Source organism: Stomoxys calcitrans, chromosome 1 (assembly GCF_963082655.1).
Source record: "Stomoxys calcitrans chromosome 1, idStoCalc2.1, whole genome shotgun sequence".
In the NCBI taxonomy this organism is placed as follows: domain Eukaryota; kingdom Metazoa; phylum Arthropoda; class Insecta; order Diptera; family Muscidae; genus Stomoxys; species Stomoxys calcitrans.
The window spans coordinates 572,499-593,018 of NC_081552.1; the positions used below are offsets into that span (position 1 = coordinate 572,499).

The following is a 20,520-nucleotide window of genomic DNA, read 5'->3' on the forward strand; positions in this document are numbered from 1 at the left end:
AACGGCAGAACCGATTTTCTTAAAATTTTCGCATATTGTGTAGGTTGGTCTGGAAGGTACCATAGGCAATATAATATTTCGGTATCGGAAGGGGGATGGATCCTCCCCCTTATGCCACAAACACAACTCAAAATCAGAAGTGGACCGATCGGGACAATATAGGTATCAAATGAAAGGTAATGGAATACGAATACGGTATCAAAATTTGAGTCTAAGTAGCCATCGGGCCGCCCCAAAACTTCTCCAAACAGACATGTTGGACGTTCATTTCAATATGGGGCTCAAATGAAAGTATTCGGGAGTAGATTTCGAATCTGGCATACAAAATCATATCGAAGTATAGAGGTCACGTCACCCCTCAAAAACGCCATTAGACCCATTATGACTATATGATATCGGAATATCCCCCAAACCCAAAACTTCTCTAAACAGATATATTCGAAGTTCATGTCAATATGGGACTCAAATGAGAAGTATTTGAGAGTAGAAAACTAATTTCATATCCCATTTTGGAGCCCAGTGTTTTGGGGTGCGCCCTAAAGCACCCCCTAAACGTTGGGAATAAATAACGAATTTGACGTCTATTTTCAGTTGCCGGTGGCGGCCCCAGACCCAAAACACCATCCAAATGGTTCATATTTACCGACCATAGCAATATAGGGCTCAATTTAAAGGGATTTGGAAGTGCAGCACGAATTTTATATCCATATTTGAGTCGAAATGTCTGAGGTGCCATCCCTCCCCCAATAAGAACATTACCACCAGGAACCGAGAAGGGGCAAATGCTCACACATCAATAAGTGCTTTCCGATTTAAGTTTAAACTCAATGATAATGGACCTTTTTTATAGCCGAGTCCGAACGGCATCCCGCAGTGCGGCGCCTCTGGGGAAATTTTTTAAACCACCATGCATGGCATTTTACATCGCAAAAGTCCCCAACATTAAGAGGGGATAAACACCGCTTTGTCTGGCGTTCTCGCCAGGATTCGAACGCATTCAGCGTCATAGTCTACAATAGCACGAATTCGATATCCGCATTCAGGGCGAAGTGTCCCCACCCTAAAAAGATATTAGAGCGTTTAAGAAGGCGCAGCGGAGCGGGCCCGGTTCGGCCAGCTTTATATAAAACCTCATTTAATTTACGTATGCTTGTCATGGTGATATCTATTATCTAGTATTCTAGTCTATTTGCAAATCAAATTCTGAGAGAGAAAAACACCAACAGGCAATGATGATTGACATGGATTTTTTTAATATTTGTTTCGTAAACAAAGTTTCTATGCAATCAAATAAATAAATTCTGTGGAAAATAGAGAAAGCGAAAAACTTCAGATGTTTCGATAAATATTTATTTAACCCATATCGAAAAAAATGGACTTATAATGAAGCACAAAACGTTTTTTTTATTTAATGGGATCTGTAGTGAAATATTGAAAAAAAAGAAAAATATACAAAATATATGAAAAACGGCATGTCCCTACTACTTTTTTTACCACTTTCAATCTATATGAAATATCAGATACATCCAGTCCAGAAATCACAGTTCCATAACAGAGATCGCAAAGTAGACTAAATTATCTGGTTCCAAAATATCTCCATCGAAGTCTGCATTGTTTCACGTGCGTAGGAAGCATGAATGCACACCCAGAGAACTTGTTATTAACAATGCTGTATTTACTTTAGACAATAAATTAAAAATTTTGGGAATTGTATTTGATAAGGGCTTCAGCGGGAAAGAACACCTATTAAAGATAAAAAGGGATATTGTACCAAGATCGAATATTATTCAATATCTGACTGGAAAAAGTTTTGCCCACAGTAAAAGTTTTGCATGATTGCACCCCGAGTGAACTTGTTGTTAACAATGCTGTGTTTCCTTTAGTTCATAAATTTAAAATCTTGGGTATTGTATCTGATAAGGGCTAACGCTGAAAAGAACATCTATTGGGTTGCCCAAAAAGTAATTGCGGATTTTTTAAAAGAAAGTAAATGCATTTTTAATAAAACTTAGAATGAACTTTAGTCAAATATTCTTTTTTAAACTTTTTTTCTAAAGCAAGCTAAAAGTAACAGCTGATAACTGACAGAAGAAAGAATGCAATTACAGAGTCACAAGCTGTGAAAAAATTTGTCAACGCCGACTATATGAAAAATCCGCAATTACTTTTTGGGCAACCCAATACCAAAACTAAAAAGGGATCTTGTACCAAGATCTTATATTACTAAATATCTGGCTGAAAAAAGTTTGGCCACATCAACACCCTAACCTACCTAGTCAAAACTGTAGTTCTTGGCAAAATTGATTATGGGCTTTTTATTTATGGTTGTTGTTGTAGCAGTTTGTTGTGTTGTATCTTTCCTCTGCTTGATTCTGTTTGGTGCCAAGATCCAGGAACTCTGCGACTAAGATGGGGTGCGTCCAGAGGGATCTGGACCGGTTATACCTCACCGACACCGACCGATGATGGAGGGGCTTCTGGCAAACCGAATAGAACCAGAGTCAGGGTCCACACACTTCTGGGCCGGGATTGGCTCTGAAGCGTGCGGAGAAGGCACTCCGGGATGTGCCTCTCCCATGACGTAAAAACCCGAACACGTACACTGAGGCGACATCCCTTGCCGATGATGGATTCCATCGGGTCAATCCGGTGCGTACAACCGGCTGCCATGGGATTTTTTTATGGTAGCTGTTCTAAGTTTACTTTAAAACACAAAACAAAAGATGTTTATCATGCCAGCATATAAGCCTACAGAACAACTCCTACAAGGATTTTATATATTGAAACTGCATTGCCTTCTCTGAAAAATAGATGTACAGAAGCAAGGAATAGATCGATTCCAAAAATACTCTCTATGAATTCAAGCATTATCGATGGCGATGTTACTAAAGTATATTCTGTACGAGTGTGTACCAGGGATTTAAAGTGAAATTAAAACGTCGACTTTTTTTTATAAAAAAATAGACTTTTTACAAAAAATAAGCTTTCAGTCTTTTTTCATTATTGACATTCGATATCTGACGTAGCAATAGATTTGATTAACCGTTTTTTGCTTGACATGTCCACATAACCACTACTGTAGGATAGGGGGTATATTCATTTATTATACCCACCACCAAAGTATAGGGGGTATATTCATTTAGTCATTCCGTTTGCAGCACATCGAAATATCCATTTCCAACCCTACAAAGTATATATAAATATATATATCTGATCGTCGTAAAATTCTAAGACGATTTAACGATGTCCGTGTGTCTGTCCCTCCATTAGTTGTAATCAAAATTTGCACAGACTCGTATTTCTTCTATCCGCAGGTTAAATTCATAAATGGGCCAAATCGGAATATTTTTGTATATAGCTGCCATACAGACCGATCTGGCTATTTAGGATCTTAAGCCTGATAGAACCGTATTTTTGTCCGATTTCGTTGATATTTGAACCAGGTATTTGTACAAGGGGCCCCGATATTCAAACAGTTATTTAAGGCCTCCAGACATCCGACTCTAATATGGTTCAGATCAGACTATATTTGGATAAAGCTGCCATATACACCGATCTGCCTATTTAGGGCTTTAAGGCCATACAAGCTGCAATTATTACCCGATTTCGCTGAAATATAAAATTGTGAGTTATTATAAGCATCACGAAATAAGACCCAAATATGGTTCATATCGGACTATATTTGGATATAGCTGCCATATAGAACGATCTTTCTATTTTAGTCCTTGGCCCATAAAGACAGCTTTTATTATCCGATTTCGCTGAAATTTTGCACAGTGACCTATGGTAGGCTTTTCGACATCCGTGCTAAATATGGCTTAGATCCGTCTGTAGTTGGTTTTAGCTGCCATAAAGACCAATTTTCTGTTTTACAAACTTGAACAGTGAATTGCATTTATTTGACCATTTGACGTCCGTGCCGAGTTTGGTCCAAATCGAACCATATTTCGATATAGCTGCTATGGGTTCATAAATGATGCATTTCTTGCCAGATTATGGTGAAAGGTGGTTAACATACATATGAACCCGAGTTGGCGGTTTTCTAAAGTTCAGTCCGGCCGAACTTAATGCCTTTTTACTTGTTTAAACAAATTATATATACCCTCCACCATGGATCGCATTTATCGAGTTCTATGTGCAGTATCTCTTTTTAGGTAAACAAAGAATATTGAATAAGAACTGTTATACTATTGGAGCTATATCAAGTTATAGTCTGATTCGGACCATAAATGAATGCCGAACATTGTAGAAGTCATTGTGTAATATTTCAGTTCATTCGGATAAGAATTGCGCCTTGTAGGGGCTCAAGAAGCAAAATTTGGGAGAGAGGTTCATATGGGAGCCAATGGTCTGAATCGGTCAATAGCTTGATTCTCATCCAATTACTGCCAAATCGGATGAGAATTGCGCCCTCTAGAGGCTCAAGAAGTCAGGATCCCAGATCGTTTTATATGGCAGCTATATCAGGTTATGTACCGATTTGCGCCATACTGAGCACAGTTATTGGAAGTCATAACAAAACATCTCACGCAAAATGTCAGCCAAATCGGATGAGAATTGCGCGCTCTATTGGCTCAAGAAGACAAGATCCAAGATCGGTTTATATGACAGCTATACCAGATTATGAACCGATTTGAATTATACTTAGCACTTAACACAACAATACTTACTTAATTGTTGGAAGTGATACCAAAACACTACGTGCAAAATTTCAGTCTAGTCGGACGAGAATTGCGCCCTCTAGAGGCTCAAGAAGTCAAGACCCAAGATTGGTTTATATGGCAGCTATATCAAAGCATAGACAGATTTGGCCCATTAACAATCCCAACCGACCTACTCTAATAAAAAAGTATTTGTGCAAAATTTCAAGCGGCCAGCTTTACTCCTTCGGACGTACATGGCTAGATCGACATAAAACGTCACGATCAAGAATATATATACTTCACGGGGTCTCAGACGAATATTTCGAGTAGTTATAAACAGAATGACGAAATTAGTCTACCCCATCCTATGGTGGAGGGTATAAAAATAGTCGAAGCAGTCGGCGGCAAAAATCGAAACTAAATCCATTTCGACTTTTCGGCTTTTTTTGGACTTTTATTTTGACTTCAAAGTCGATTATTCGACATTACGACCTTAGTGTGTACATGACAATATATTTGTTGTTGTTGTAGCATTGTGTTGTACACTGAGGCGGCAGCCTTTGCCGATGAAGGACTCAATCGGGTCAATCCGGCTGTCATATATTATATAGTAAATTTTAATTTACTGACTGTAGTCCTTGGAGAACGACCGCCTCCCATTGCATCTAAAGAAATTGACTTCCCCCGGCAAACCAGAGTAGTTCTAGCTCAATTACCTTCCGGCAGATGCAGCCGCCTCAACTCCTACAGAGCAAGGATTTTTTTTGCTACCTTTATATACCCGTTTGATAGCGTTACTTCAATTTTCCCGGAGGTATTTCCACACGATTTCCTGACAGAGGTTTGAAAGAAATACGAAATTTGATTTTTTGGATTTACGTGTAGTTTGTTTTCCAATCCTTATTTGTTGATATTGCCTTAGTCAGTGTTTAGCTTCTCCATTCTGTGGCATAGTTCAGTTATCATCTGCATAGACTTGGATATTTGACGATTTCAGCATGGTCGGTAGTTCATTAATGAACATACAAAAAAGAAGCGGTCCCAAAATGGATCCTTAAGGAACGCCCTGCCTTGTATGCAATGGTGTGGAGAAACAATTTCCTATCACGACTGACTGGGCACGATCCCGCAAGTAGTTTGATATTAGTTTGGTTGCAGTGTTTGAGAAGTTGAAAAATATTTAAGCTTTCTGAATAATATGCTATGGTTAACACAATTAAAATTTTTGGAGTGATCTGGTAATACAAGACAGGACAGCATTCCATCATCCAAACTTGATCTCACTTTTTCGATAACGTCGATAAGTGCAGTTATACAGCTATGCTTCGGTTTAAAACCGAACTGTCTATTTAAAAGAAGATTGTGTTCATTTAAGTACTTATATGTCTGTTGACGGACAACGGCTTTGGACAGAAAAGGTAGTATCGAGATGGGTCCATTTTCTTTTGTAGATTTTGGGCTTGAGATAACTGGCATATTTCCAGCTTTCTGGATGTTGACTTTTTGTCCAAATTGTGTTAAAAATGTGTGTTACGTATGGCGGTATGTATTTTAATATAATTTTGACTAATTTGGATTTATGGTATCTAATCCTACAACATCAGACTTTACTTTACATATATGGATTACGCTGGAGTTTCCATGTTAGTGATGGTAGACTCTACCGACAAACAACATTTGCTGCATCACTGGCATGTACGCATGAAAATTCAAATGAAGAGAACAGTGGAAATACATCATATATGGATTGCGCTGAAGTTTCCATGTAAGTGATGGTAGATGGACTTTGATGGACCTTAGTAAAAATGTCGTTCCAATATATATTGTTGTTGTTGTTGCCACATTTAAATGTGGAGTTGGCTATCCTCGTCTAGCTCTTATAGCCCGGTCTATACGACCGATCGCGCGGGAACCGATCCGCAACCTGTGAACGCTCCCAGCTAAGCTTCTCGTGATAACGAAGAACACCACACAGATATATCTTGTTGTTGTTGTTGTTGTTGTTGTAGCAGTGTGCGGTACACTGAGGCGGCAGCCCATGCCGATGAAGGAATTCATCGGGTCAATCCGGTACGTACAACCGGCAGCCATGGGATTGCAGATATATCTTGTAAAACCCTTTTGTAAAAATCTCATACTACATTTTCTTGAAATTATAATACTTTATTGGTACTTCTTCTTGGGGACGTTCAACAGCATAAGATAAGAAAATAAGTTCATATTTAGAGAAGCATGGTGCGCAGAGCTAACTTTTTCGGTATTGTCAACAAGAAAAAAGAAAATAAAAGGAGACTGTTTGTGGTTGCAGTGATATGCGTAGGGGTTTTTGTATTCACAGATTGCAGTCCTATTAGGTTTAAAGAGATTATAAGTGTAATTTCTCGCAAAATATTCGAATTCAGATCACCACCAAGTACAGTTTCATCATAATTCTTTGACATGTCAATCGTACGGTATAAATTTGTTTGGTCCATAAATGCATCCAAGAAACAACTGCGACAACAACAACAAATCCTCAAAAATTGTCCCCGTCAATATAAATAAGAAAAAAATTAGAACTTTCTCCCGTTTGCGCATGGGTCACACAATAGCTACACACCAACACCTGTGTTTCGAATAAATTTTTATTATTTATTTATTTATTTATTTATTTATTTTTTTTTTTGATAGACAAAATCATTTCTTGGGCGGGCTTGGGCCCGCTGGCCCCTTCCCTCTGGCTACGTGTCTGAGATCCTCAGGGGATAGTTTTGGGCCCCATATTATTTCTTGCATACATTTATAATATGATATCACAGTTTGAGAATGAGTTTTGCAAACCTTTTGTTTTTGCAGATGACATACATTTATTATCTGACGCAAATTCTGCGGAGTCTTGTATCGAAGTCTTGGTTGGCGAATTTTCTTTTATAAACTCTACACGCATGTTCAGATAGATGTCCCATTGCTTCGTTCTACGATTTATGAACACTCATTTTTGGTGAGAATTTATCGTTTTTGGAACACGTTGCCTAATGGCCTTAAGCTATTTTCTTTTTCCTATAATAGTTACAAGAATAAAATTGTAGCATATTTTGAAGATATGCTTGTATAGTTTGCATGTTATTTCTTATATGTTTGTTGTAAGGCAGTAGGACTTATATTTATATTATTTCTCATTTTTGTTTTGTTGCTTCACTTCGTGTGGCTGGGGAACCGTATAGTTTATACCTTTATTCCATTTTTAAGTAAGTTTTAAGTTGTTCACATCCTGTTGTACGTAGTTATTTACTGCAATGCATAAATAAATTACCGATGTGGCCTATCTTTGTATTGGTGTTGAATAAATAAAAGAAAATTTTAAGTTTGAAGCAAATCGGTTCAGATTTATATTGTGACGACGGAACTCGCTGGCTCGTTTCCGTCCACACTCAGTGATGTCCCCTTTGTGCTAAACTAGTGTTGTCCCAATTTGTGTTGAAATGTAAATGAAGTTTTGAATTGAATTGTTTTAGTTTAAATTTTATTGCGAGTTTATTAATTAATGAATTAGAATCGTAAGTCATTTCGCTCAGTGTACTTATTTAATGCCAATAGTCAATTATTTTTCGCAGTGTAGGTTTTATTTCAAAGAGAAATTATTTTTCACGGTGTATGTTTTTGACTTCAACAAAATTATTTTTCACAGTGTACTTTGTCATTTCAACCACTTCTATTTTTCTCTAAGTGTGCGTCCCAGTCGATCCTGAAACGCACATATCTTTACATAAAATTTTGCCATATACCTTAAACGAACTTTTATCCAAGTAGGCAGTTTCCCGAACAAGTGAATGGCCCTCATACTTGTTTACAGCTTGTATTTGAAAGTGATCAAAACAAGTAACCGTAGGGCCACCAACAAATATCACAGTCAATGGCAATGATATACACAACAGCCAGACTCAACGACCCCACACTGGCTGGTCAGCCAGCCGCAGCAGCGAACGTACGCACTTATGCAAGCGGCTGCAGGAGAGAATATTTTGTTTTAGACTGGCGCTGCCGTGGTGAATTGGAAGTATGTTGTGATGAGTATGAACATATAAAAGGAAGGACAGGTAAAGGGGATCGGAAGTACAGGCAGACATCGAGAAGTAGGAAGAATATCGTTGAGTTGAGTGATAAAGTGACATAGACAGAGTGCTAAGACAAAAGTGACAGAGTGCGCCAGTGTAAAACTCCGTGCAACCTCCGATTTTCGACCGGTTATCAGTGTACTCTCGTGGTCACTGCATCATAAAGATCCAAACAAGTTCTGTAATCCAAACAAGTTTCCCCGCTGTACCTTCGCTAACCAGTGCACTTTCGTGGTCACTGCACCGTAAAAAGAGTTGTAGATCCGCAACGTTTGTATTCCGACAGCAGTGTACTTTCGAGGTCACTGCACCATAGTTCCGCCATTGTGTCTCGCTAAACAGTGTATTTTCGTGTTCATTTCACCGGAATAGCTTCGTAAGACCCGCGCCCTGGGAACCTCGGTCAACACTGCACCGTATATCCGCCGTTGTGCCTGCGAAAAACAGTGTACTTTCGTGGTCACTGCATCGTACAAGCTACGTAAAACCTGATTCTCGCCAATGGGCCATAATAAACAGTGTACTTTCGTGGTCACTGCACCATAGAACTTTTTATAACCCCGTCAACAGCGTACTTTCCAGGTCGCTGCACCGTACTATCGCCGAATAACCTTCGCCAACCAGTGTACTTTCGTGGTAACTGCATCGCACAAACCCCCGCCGAGTGAACCCCTGCCCGGTATACTTACATCATCCCCGCGCCGTATCACCGCCTATTTCACCCTTCCCAGAACAGTGTACTTCCGTGGTCACTACACCATAACAACCCGAGGCATATGCCGTGCGATCGCACTGTGACTCGACGACCGACGTGACCAAAACTCCGACGTTGCCCGCAACGGCACCGCCTCGTTTGAGAATTATTCTGACCATAGCTATAGCCTTGATAGTGCCGTGCCCGGCCTCCACCGCTTGACCAGTCGTAGCCAATTACCGCCTTGTCCAGTTCCACCCGTGAACGGAACGCCTTTGATCGAGAAGTACCGTCCCAGGTCTTCACCCACACGGCACAGCTGTTGTGCAATCCGAGTACCGTTCCAGGTCTCCACCTTGTTTATATGAGTGTAGGTATAAAGACGAGTACTGACTACAAGCTTAATGTTTCACTTGTCCACAACTCTCTACCTATTCATTTTAGTGCTGTACATAATTCTACTTCCTTACTCGACTTTGTTCTTGTAAGTGATCGTAGTTGTGTCTGTGTTTCTAACCAGGTTGTTTGTCCCAGTATATCGGATCATGCGTTTATTTTCGTGTCCCTTAACGTTTCAGTCCTATATGTTTTCCAGTTCTTTGAATATGTTGATTATAATGCTTTGAGTTGTGATGATTTGCAGGAAATTGTTTCGTCTACTGATTTTTCCGCTTTGTATTCCACTAGTGACGTTGATTTTCAATGTAGTAGTTTTAGTATCTGTCTTGAGTCTATCCATAATGCGTTTCCTATAAAAAAAAGGGTGATAATGACTGGGGGTGAGGATTTGTTTAGCAATCCCCTCATTTCATATCATCTATCGCTTCGAAATTTGGCTTTTAAATCTTTCTTGGAGAATAGATCCAATGTTAAGTGGCGAATTTTTTGTAGAGCCAGGATTAAAGCCAAATATGTTATAAGAAAAGTTAGAAGGGAAGCGAATGTACTGCAGTTTGAGGGCAATAAAAGCACAAAGCATTTATGGGCGTTGTTAAATGGACTTGGCAGGTGCAAGTCGTATAATTGTGATTTGAATGTGGAGGATTTGAATACGACCTTTAATAGAAACCAATTGGAATCCTAAAGTAGTTCTCTCGGGGAGTATGACTATAGTGGTTTTGCTTTTCAACGTGTGGAGTTGTGTGAGTTGGATAAGGTATTTTTTGCCATTAAGTCCAATGCAACAGGTGTAGATGGTTTCTCATTAAAATTTCTTGAGAAAGTCTATCCTCTTGTGTCTTGTCATCTGTTACATCTTGTAAATTCTATTTTGTTAACTTCTTTTTTTCCGTCCGATTGGAAATTAGCCAAAATAGTGCCCGTTGGGAAAAAAAACAGTCTTATCACGCTCTGAAGAAGTTCCGTCCGATTTTTATTTTACCTATTTGTTCAAAAATTGTCGAGCATGTTATTAAATGTCAAATGTCTGGCTATTTTTGAAAGTAATCAATTCATTTGTGATGCCCAGTGTGGATTTAGGCGAGGTAGGAGTACAGCTTTATTGTTATTGGGTTTGACAGATTCTATCCGGTCAAACATGGGTGGATCACGATTTTGCGTGCTATTGTCTTTAGATTTGAAAAAGGCATTTAACAGAGTGGATTATGGCCTTCTTCTTAGTAAATTAAAGTCCGTTTATAATTTTTCGACCAGTGCATGTACATTGTTATGGTCGTTTGTTTGTGTTGATGGTAATGGCAGTAATGTTCTTTCTGTAAGAAGCGGTGTTCCTCAGGGTTCAGTATTAGGTCCACTTCTTTTTGTGTTATTTGTCCAGACGAGAAAAAACATCATGTTTTTCTCGTCTGGATTGTTGGTGCACTCCATTTGCATATGCCGATGACATCCAATTGCTTTTTAAGGGTGATAACCGATTTTTGAATGTTTTTCAGACGAAAATTAATTTTGCGATGGAGTCGTTACGTGAGTGGATGGCGGAGAATAGGTTCAGTGTTAACGCTTCTATAACTAAAGCCCTTTTTTATCTGCGGGCTGTCACAATATTGTTAGTGTTAGATATAATAATGAAGCAAGCTAAAAGTAACAGCTGATAACTGACAGAAGAAAGAATGCACAAGCTGTGAAAAAATTTGTCAACGCCGACTATATGAAAAATCCGCAATTACTTTTTGGGCAACCCAATAGATATAGAATTTGTGCAAAGCGTTGATTGTCTGGGTGTTTAACTGGATAACAGGCTTCGGTTTGATCGGCACGTTAGTTCCGTGGTGTCTAAGGTTAACATTTCGTCTTGCATCGTCTTCAATATGATTCGCTTTTAACAATATGATTCGTTTTGTTTACGGTGTAGGTCGTCGTGTTCATATAACGCCCTATGTGTGTCGTTTTCTCGGTTGTGATTTCCCATCGTATGTTAATTATCGTACAACTAGGTTATATGGCCTAAGACCATATTTTATACCCTTTCGAATGGTACATAATATTTAATTACAGCTTGAAATTTCAATTTTTAATTAAACGACACTTTTGAGGTCAAATGCCCCACAGTGCGACGTGCCGCTAAGCAGTACCAGGATAATCACTGAAGAAAAATAAAGTTATTTTGAAAGCACATGATGCCAATGACCCGACACGCGATAGCTGTGAGCACCGCACAGACTAGAACATTGAGGTACAATCTGTGTGGTGTTCATGGTCAGCCAGCCGCAGCAGCGAACGTACGCACTTATGCAAGCGGCTGCAGGAGAGAATATTTTGTTTTAGACTGGCGCTGCCGTGGTGAATTGGAAGTATGTTGTGATGAGTATGAACATATAAAAGGAAGGACAGGTAAAGGGGATCGGAAGTACAGGCAGACATCGAGAAGTAGGAAGAATATCGTTGAGTTGAGTGATAAAGTGACATAGACAGAGTGCTAAGACAAAAGTGACAGAGTGCGCCAGTGTAAAACTCCGTGCAACCTCCGATTTTCGACCGGTTATCAGTGTACTCTCGTGGTCACTGCATCATAAAGATCCAAACAAGTTCTGTAATCCAAACAAGTTTCCCCGCTGTACCTTCGCTAACCAGTGCACTTTCGTGGTCACTGCACCGTAAAAAGAGTTGTAGATCCGCAACGTTTGTATTCCGACAGCAGTGTACTTTCGAGGTCACTGCACCATAGTTCCGCCATTGTGTCTCGCTAAACAGTGTATTTTCGTGTTCATTTCACCGGAATAGCTTCGTAAGACCCGCGCCCTGGGAACCTCGGTCAACACTGCACCGTATATCCGCCGTTGTGCCTGCGAAAAACAGTGTACTTTCGTGGTCACTGCATCGTACAAGCTACGTAAAACCTGATTCTCGCCAATGGGCCATAATAAACAGTGTACTTTCGTGGTCACTGCACCATAGAACTTTTTATAACCCCGTCAACAGCGTACTTTCCAGGTCGCTGCACCGTACTATCGCCGAATAACCTTCGCCAACCAGTGTACTTTCGTGGTAACTGCATCGCACAAACCCCCGCCGAGTGAACCCCTGCCCGGTATACTTACATCATCCCCGCGCCGTATCACCGCCTATTTCACCCTTCCCAGAACAGTGTACTTCCGTGGTCACTACACCATAACAACCCGAGGCATATGCCGTGCGATCGCACTGTGACTCGACGACCGACGTGACCAAAACTCCGACGTTGCCCGCAACGGCACCGCCTCGTTTGAGAATTATTCTGACCATAGCTATAGCCTTGATAGTGCCGTGCCCGGCCTCCACCGCTTGACCAGTCGTAGCCAATTACCGCCTTGTCCAGTTCCACCCGTGAACGGAACGCCTTTGATCGAGAAGTACCGTCCCAGGTCTTCACCCACACGGCACAGCTGTTGTGCAATCCGAGTACCGTTCCAGGTCTCCACCTTGTTTATATGAGTGTAGGTATAAAGACGAGTACTGACTACAAGCTTAATGTTTCACTTGTCCACAACTCTCTACCTATTCATTTTAGTGCTGTACATAATTCTACTTCCTTACTCGACTTTGTTCTTGTAAGTGATCGTAGTTGTGTCTGTGTTTCTAACCAGGTTGTTTGTCCCAGTATATCGGATCATGCGTTTATTTTCGTGTCCCTTAACGTTTCAGTCCTATATGTTTTCCAGTTCTTTGAATATGTTGATTATAATGCTTTGAGTTGTGATGATTTGCAGGAAATTGTTTCGTCTACTGATTTTTCCGCTTTGTATTCCACTAGTGACGTTGATTTTCAATGTAGTAGTTTTAGTATCTGTCTTGAGTCTATCCATAATGCGTTTCCTATAAAAAAAAGGGTGATAATGACTGGGGGTGAGGATTTGTTTAGCAATCCCCTCATTTCATATCATCTATCGCTTCGAAATTTGGCTTTTAAATCTTTCTTGGAGAATAGATCCAATGTTAAGTGGCGAATTTTTTGTAGAGCCAGGATTAAAGCCAAATATGTTATAAGAAAAGTTAGAAGGGAAGCGAATGTACTGCAGTTTGAGGGCAATAAAAGCACAAAGCATTTATGGGCGTTGTTAAATGGACTTGGCAGGTGCAAGTCGTATAATTGTGATTTGAATGTGGAGGATTTGAATACGACCTTTAATAGAAACCAATTGGAATCCTAAAGTAGTTCTCTCGGGGAGTATGACTATAGTGGTTTTGCTTTTCAACGTGTGGAGTTGTGTGAGTTGGATAAGGTATTTTTTGCCATTAAGTCCAATGCAACAGGTGTAGATGGTTTCTCATTAAAATTTCTTGAGAAAGTCTATCCTCTTGTGTCTTGTCATCTGTTACATCTTGTAAATTCTATTTTGTTAACTTCTTTTTTTCCGTCCGATTGGAAATTAGCCAAAATAGTGCCCGTTGGGAAAAAAAACAGTCTTATCACGCTCTGAAGAAGTTCCGTCCGATTTTTATTTTACCTATTTGTTCAAAAATTGTCGAGCATGTTATTAAATGTCAAATGTCTGGCTATTTTTGAAAGTAATCAATTCATTTGTGATGCCCAGTGTGGATTTAGGCGAGGTAGGAGTACAGCTTTATTGTTATTGGGTTTGACAGATTCTATCCGGTCAAACATGGGTGGATCACGATTTTGCGTGCTATTGTCTTTAGATTTGAAAAAGGCATTTAACAGAGTGGATTATGGCCTTCTTCTTAGTAAATTAAAGTCCGTTTATAATTTTTCGACCAGTGCATGTACATTGTTATGGTCGTTTGTTTGTGTTGATGGTAATGGCAGTAATGTTCTTTCTGTAAGAAGCGGTGTTCCTCAGGGTTCAGTATTAGGTCCACTTCTTTTTGTGTTATTTGTCCAGACGAGAAAAAACATCATGTTTTTCTCGTCTGGATTGTTGGTGCACTCCATTTGCATATGCCGATGACATCCAATTGCTTTTTAAGGGTGATAACCGATTTTTGAATGTTTTTCAGACGAAAATTAATTTTGCGATGGAGTCGTTACGTGAGTGGATGGCGGAGAATAGGTTCAGTGTTAACGCTTCTATAACTAAAGCCCTTTTTTATCTGCGGGCTGTCACAATATTGTTAGTGTTAGATATAATAATGAAGCAAGCTAAAAGTAACAGCTGATAACTGACAGAAGAAAGAATGCACAAGCTGTGAAAAAATTTGTCAACGCCGACTATATGAAAAATCCGCAATTACTTTTTGGGCAACCCAATAGATATAGAATTTGTGCAAAGCGTTGATTGTCTGGGTGTTTAACTGGATAACAGGCTTCGGTTTGATCGGCACGTTAGTTCCGTGGTGTCTAAGGTTAACATTTCGTCTTGCATCGTCTTCAATATGATTCGCTTTTAACAATATGATTCGTTTTGTTTACGGTGTAGGTCGTCGTGTTCATATAACGCCCTATGTGTGTCGTTTTCTCGGTTGTGATTTCCCATCGTATGTTAATTATCGTACAACTAGGTTATATGGCCTAAGACCATATTTTATACCCTTTCGAATGGTACATAATATTTAATTACAGCTTGAAATTTCAATTTTTAATTAAACGACACTTTTGAGGTCAAATGCCCCACAGTGCGACGTGCCGCTAAGCAGTACCAGGATAATCACTGAAGAAAAATAAAGTTATTTTGAAAGCACATGATGCCAATGACCCGACACGCGATAGCTGTGAGCACCGCACAGACTAGAACATTGAGGTACAATCTGTGTGGTGTTCATTGTTGTCACGAGAAGCTTAGCTGCAAGCTACCGGTCACGTCGAAAGATTGCGGATAGTGGAATGCTCTAAGCGGAGTTGCTGCAACGGCAGTCGCGGACAATCAGCGGTATCGAGTGGAGAGTCTCCTTGAGAGGCCGGGTGGCACCGGCTCATGATTAAATACTGAGTGCCTATGATGCTCGATAAGACAAGGCGAGTTATTGGCGCCTTTAAATAACCAAATATCGTACATTTCGATCCCATGTGAGTAAGAATAACGATTTCAATGTTTCTATTTGTGGGTGAAATGTAATTGAGAGCTCTTGAATAAGATATTTAGAATATATTTCCAAAGGCCACCGTGGCGCAGAGGTTAGCATGTCCGCCTATAACGCGTGAACATCAGAAAAATTTTAAGCGGTGGTTATCCTCTCACTAATGATGACTACATTTTTGAGGTATCTTGCCATGTTAAAAATTCTATACCAAGTAGTGTCGCTATGCGGCATGTCGTTCGGACTCGGCATACCATCTTTAATCGGACTGCACCCATTGATATGAGAGAAGTATCACCTGTTCCTTAATGGAATGTTCATGAGAAATGAAGTAGTTAGCAGAAGATTTCCAGAGCGCCCTTTCTTGGAATTCACACATGCAATATTTAAAATCAAAAGTACATAGCTCTAGCCATTAGCCGGCTTTATAAATTTAAGTATAACATTTTACCAAAATCAGACGTGCTTTAACACTAAAAATAGTACCAATCTTCACATAAAAATGTGTAGACTTGGAGCCACTGAGCAACGAATTAACACTGCAGTTTGTCCGGAATATAACAATCTTCCTCAAAGCATAAAAATATTCTCAGAATCTTTAGTTTAAAGTCCAATTTAAAATTTTAGCTTATGGATAATATCGATATGCTTCTAATGTGATATACATTATTTTTATTTCCTTGGTGTAGAAGCTTTTATATGTTTTTATTATATATTTATTATGTTTTAAAAATTAAAATTTGAAAAATAAAATTTGAAAACTCGCCTCAAAAATTTCGACTAGGCGCTGGAACATAGTATTGTGCATTGAAAAACAATTGTAATAAGTGAATTTTTATAAAAAAAAATGCTTATGATGTTCTCGCCTGGTTTACAACCGAGACCTTTTCGCAAAGATTGTCTGCAATGTTAGTAATTCAGCCATTTACTACTTCCCCGCAGAATCCATCTGTTACAACCCCATTCGGCTGTGCTATAAAGACCGACCAGAACAGGCTCTGTTTAGTGTTGGGATGTTTATAATGAATACATTATTACCTTCTAAAGAGGTAATTCGTATTCATATATGTACCTAAGATTTGAACTACAATCAAATCTAACTTATTACAAATTTCGACACGGCACACCCGGCTATGGAAATCCCAATGTCGAAAGCCATTTAAAGAAAATTGATTATTGTTTTGGATTTTATATGCTAGGGGCGATTATTGACATCGTCTTCGAACCTCTAATTGTGTTGTTAATACAATCATGGCATTATATTTAATAAATTTTTTGGTTTTTTTCACACTGCCAAATTAGAGAGGTTTTATATCAGAGCCAGTCTTATGTATATTTCCGTGTGTATTGTTCGATCGAGCAAACGGGTTTTGTGTAGTGTTGTTGAGCATGCTACTTTGATCTTCAATTTGCAATCGATCTGAGAGAAATTTCGCTTTCTAAAACACAAATACAAGCATATGTCTTTATGCTTTGGATAGTTTAAATCGCCCGACAACTAAATATGTATACACAGCATTCGAAAAACTCAAAAGTTAGCTTTTTAATTAAAAAAAATTTACAATTGTGAGTATGTGTACATTTATCCAGAAAACACTTCAGTTTCATCTTTCAGCCGTGAGGTGACACAAATAGCGTTCTTTAATTGTTACTTATATTATGTATACTGCAGAGTACGGAAAGTCTAGAACCTCTGGCTATAAAAATAACTGAAGATAAGAGTGGTGCAGTTTTTGGAAATGGTGTTTGTTTTCATAACGCATTACACATCACGACATAGAAGTTAAGGCCAATAACATAACATACCTTTAGCCAAAATTTGTCTGTTGATCATGGCTACACTTTCCTTTTGTTGCGACTGTTGGGACATGATGGTGTTCACTCAAAACGAAGGTTCTGCATAAACTTCTGAAACAAATTTACAAATTTTGCAGGGATATAAATTAGTAACTTTCAAACATGTAATACGTTCTTGGAATGTCCCGAAGCGTAAATTTTGATTATTTACAAAAAAAAAACGCGAAACTTGACCGATGCTTTACAGCTGTTACACACTCTTAAATTGACAACGCGAAGATACGTCAGCCGGAACTGTCACAATGCAATAAGGGGTATCATCAATTTTATTTTCGTAATACAGATATGTATGGCATTACCTAATTAGTGTCGTACATCGAATAAAACGACACAAGGCATATTTGTTGTGTTTTATTTTAATAACATACAGTACCAAGGTGGTCTCACACGAACTGCTGTTAACAGCCAGACAGGTTTATCCTAGTACCACAGGATTCACTAATAGAAGGTTAGGTCACATGCAAAAACACAAAGTGGATAGGCCCCATAAACATCATTAAGGATGTCAAATCTGACGATTGAAAATGTCATCATATAGGAGAAAACGTAAACAAAGAATGAATGTAAAAAGAGAACAAGTTGACATCCTCAATGCCAAGTACTGCCAAATATTAAAAGAAAAGTATATCGGCTGATCGCTTGGCTTAACCTTATTCAGTGAATCCTGCTAGTATCAAGAAATATTCATTTACAGGTAGTGGCAGTTGCACAACAACAAAATATTGAGTGCACTATCTGTCAACATCAGTTATTAGTTCAACTCTGATTTTGAGTATGTTACAAGTTCGCGCACTGTGTGCACTGTGACAGATTGTGCACCTCGCGAGAAAAAATTGTACTCTGCTGTTAACGGCACACTACATGGTTATTATGTCATGCCTAGTACTGACTTCATTCACAGTGAAAATGCCTATTAAGTTTTTGCGAAATCCGACAGACTATTGTTTTCCATAATACAAACAACAACACACAACAAAGATGTAATCATTGAAGCAGGGTTGATTGCTGTCCATTTCATGAGCAATTAATTACCTTTGAAATTAATTGAAGCTAAATTTGTGTCGGCGCATCGACATGTATTTTGCTCATAGAACTTTGAACCACTTCTGTGTAATGTGTTCGCATTTTGTTTGTCACCATTTTTTTATAAGCTTTTTGACAGTTTTTCGGTTGAAAAGTCGAAGTCAGTACTGGGCTTTTAACGGTATTAAGATGACAGATATTTGTTCGCATTCTCTTTGTTGTTTTGTTCTTTCTCTCAAATTCTCTGCTCATGTACGCACAAATTTATTTGTGTGTGTGTTGGCAAAACCTTTATCAGCTTGATGACAAGACAGCGATTTCATCATATGGTTATTATATTGTTGTACCAAAGAGACAACATTTACATAATTCTGCATTTGCTCAACAACAAAATTAAGAGTGCACTATCTGTCAAAATCAGTGATAAGAGCAACTCTGATTTTGAGTATTTTACTATTGTTGTTCGAACCTTTTTTCATTGTTTGTGTGTGTTCAAGGCGGTTTCAAAAAGGTGGCCTCACGCGAACAGCTATTTACTGCCGGCCACGTTTGACGGTATTAAGATGCCAGATTTTTGTTTGCATTTCCGTTGTTGTTATTTTTTTCTCGCATATTCTCTGCTCATGTGCGCACACGTATACACACACAAATTTGTGCGTGTCTGCAAAACATCGGTCAGCTTGGTGGCTAGATGGCGGGTTGCACCATATGATTAGTGGTTGTTGTACAAATGAGACCACCTTTAATTGTTTAATTGTATGTAAACACAGAAATGGCATCTTAATACCATCAAATTAGCCGGCTGTTTCCAGCTGTTCCCGTGAGACCGCCTTCATCAATCCACCATGTTATAAACCACTAAAAATTTCAATCTCAAAATGTGACAGACACATTAGGTTCAACTTCTTCGAACAGATGTTTTATGAAAACCAGCTGCTTTATTAAAAAAAATTGATCGTTTAAGGCTGGTACTACGTTATTTTTAACGGACATTTTTTGGAAAGCCGTTCTTACGGTGGTTTGAAAAGGTTGATTTTTTGAGTTTCTTTGGCCAAAATGTTGCCAATGTTGCCATTTATGGCATCAAATAATTTATCAGCTGCTTACGAGCATGTATGCTTTTGTAATTTCAACCAAAACCCACCCCTTCGTAATTTATATATAATGAAACGTAAAAACAATTTAAAAAGAGACAAATGCAGAATTTTGTAAAAATAATAAGATTTTGTAGTGTTTTCACTGTTATTAGTTAAATAAGCACAACTTTCCAAAAGCCTTTGTCAGCATCTTCCACTTTTATCCAAATATTGTTGTTGTAATTGCAAGACCAAAAGTGCAACACATCCTTTCACAAACCTTATTATTTCGTACAGATTGATTGAGTTGCATGTTGTAAAAGAAATATTTATTTTTCTTTCAAGTATACTTACTTATATTAAAAAAAAATACTTTTTTATTTATGCATCCACAAACTCTTTATTTTTTTCCAACCAGAGTAAACACATGTGAGCAACATCACTAACACTAACAAACACCCAGTTACAATTAGAAGTTTGACGATCGCGTTTATTTTGCATAAGAAAATGTCTTATTGCACAGCGAATTTGGTTGTGCTCTCAATGGGAGTCCCGAAATGTAAATTTTCCCTAGATGAAAATACAAGTCATGACGAAACGAACACATTTCGTCAAATTTTTCCGTTTATTTTTTTATATGGAGTTTTAACGCGAAAACCGAATACAGTACCGGCCTTTACTCAAAAATGTTTGCCAATGTGCACCAATTGTTACTGGAATTC

General features: G+C 38.7%; 1 protein-coding gene across 1 annotated transcript in view; it reads right to left on the bottom strand.

The window, feature by feature from the left end:
- The window catches only part of LOC106096179 (pantothenate kinase 3), a 33,811-nt gene extending 15,948 nt beyond the window's left edge, over positions 1-17,863 (bottom strand). The window contains exon 1 of the mRNA XM_013263780.2: positions 17,649-17,863. Coding sequence (XP_013119234.1) covers positions 17,649-17,712 — 64 coding nt within the window. The 5' untranslated portion in view covers positions 17,713-17,863. The remainder of the gene's footprint in view (positions 1-17,648) is intronic.
- Positions 17,864-20,520: the final 2,657 nt, after the last annotated feature.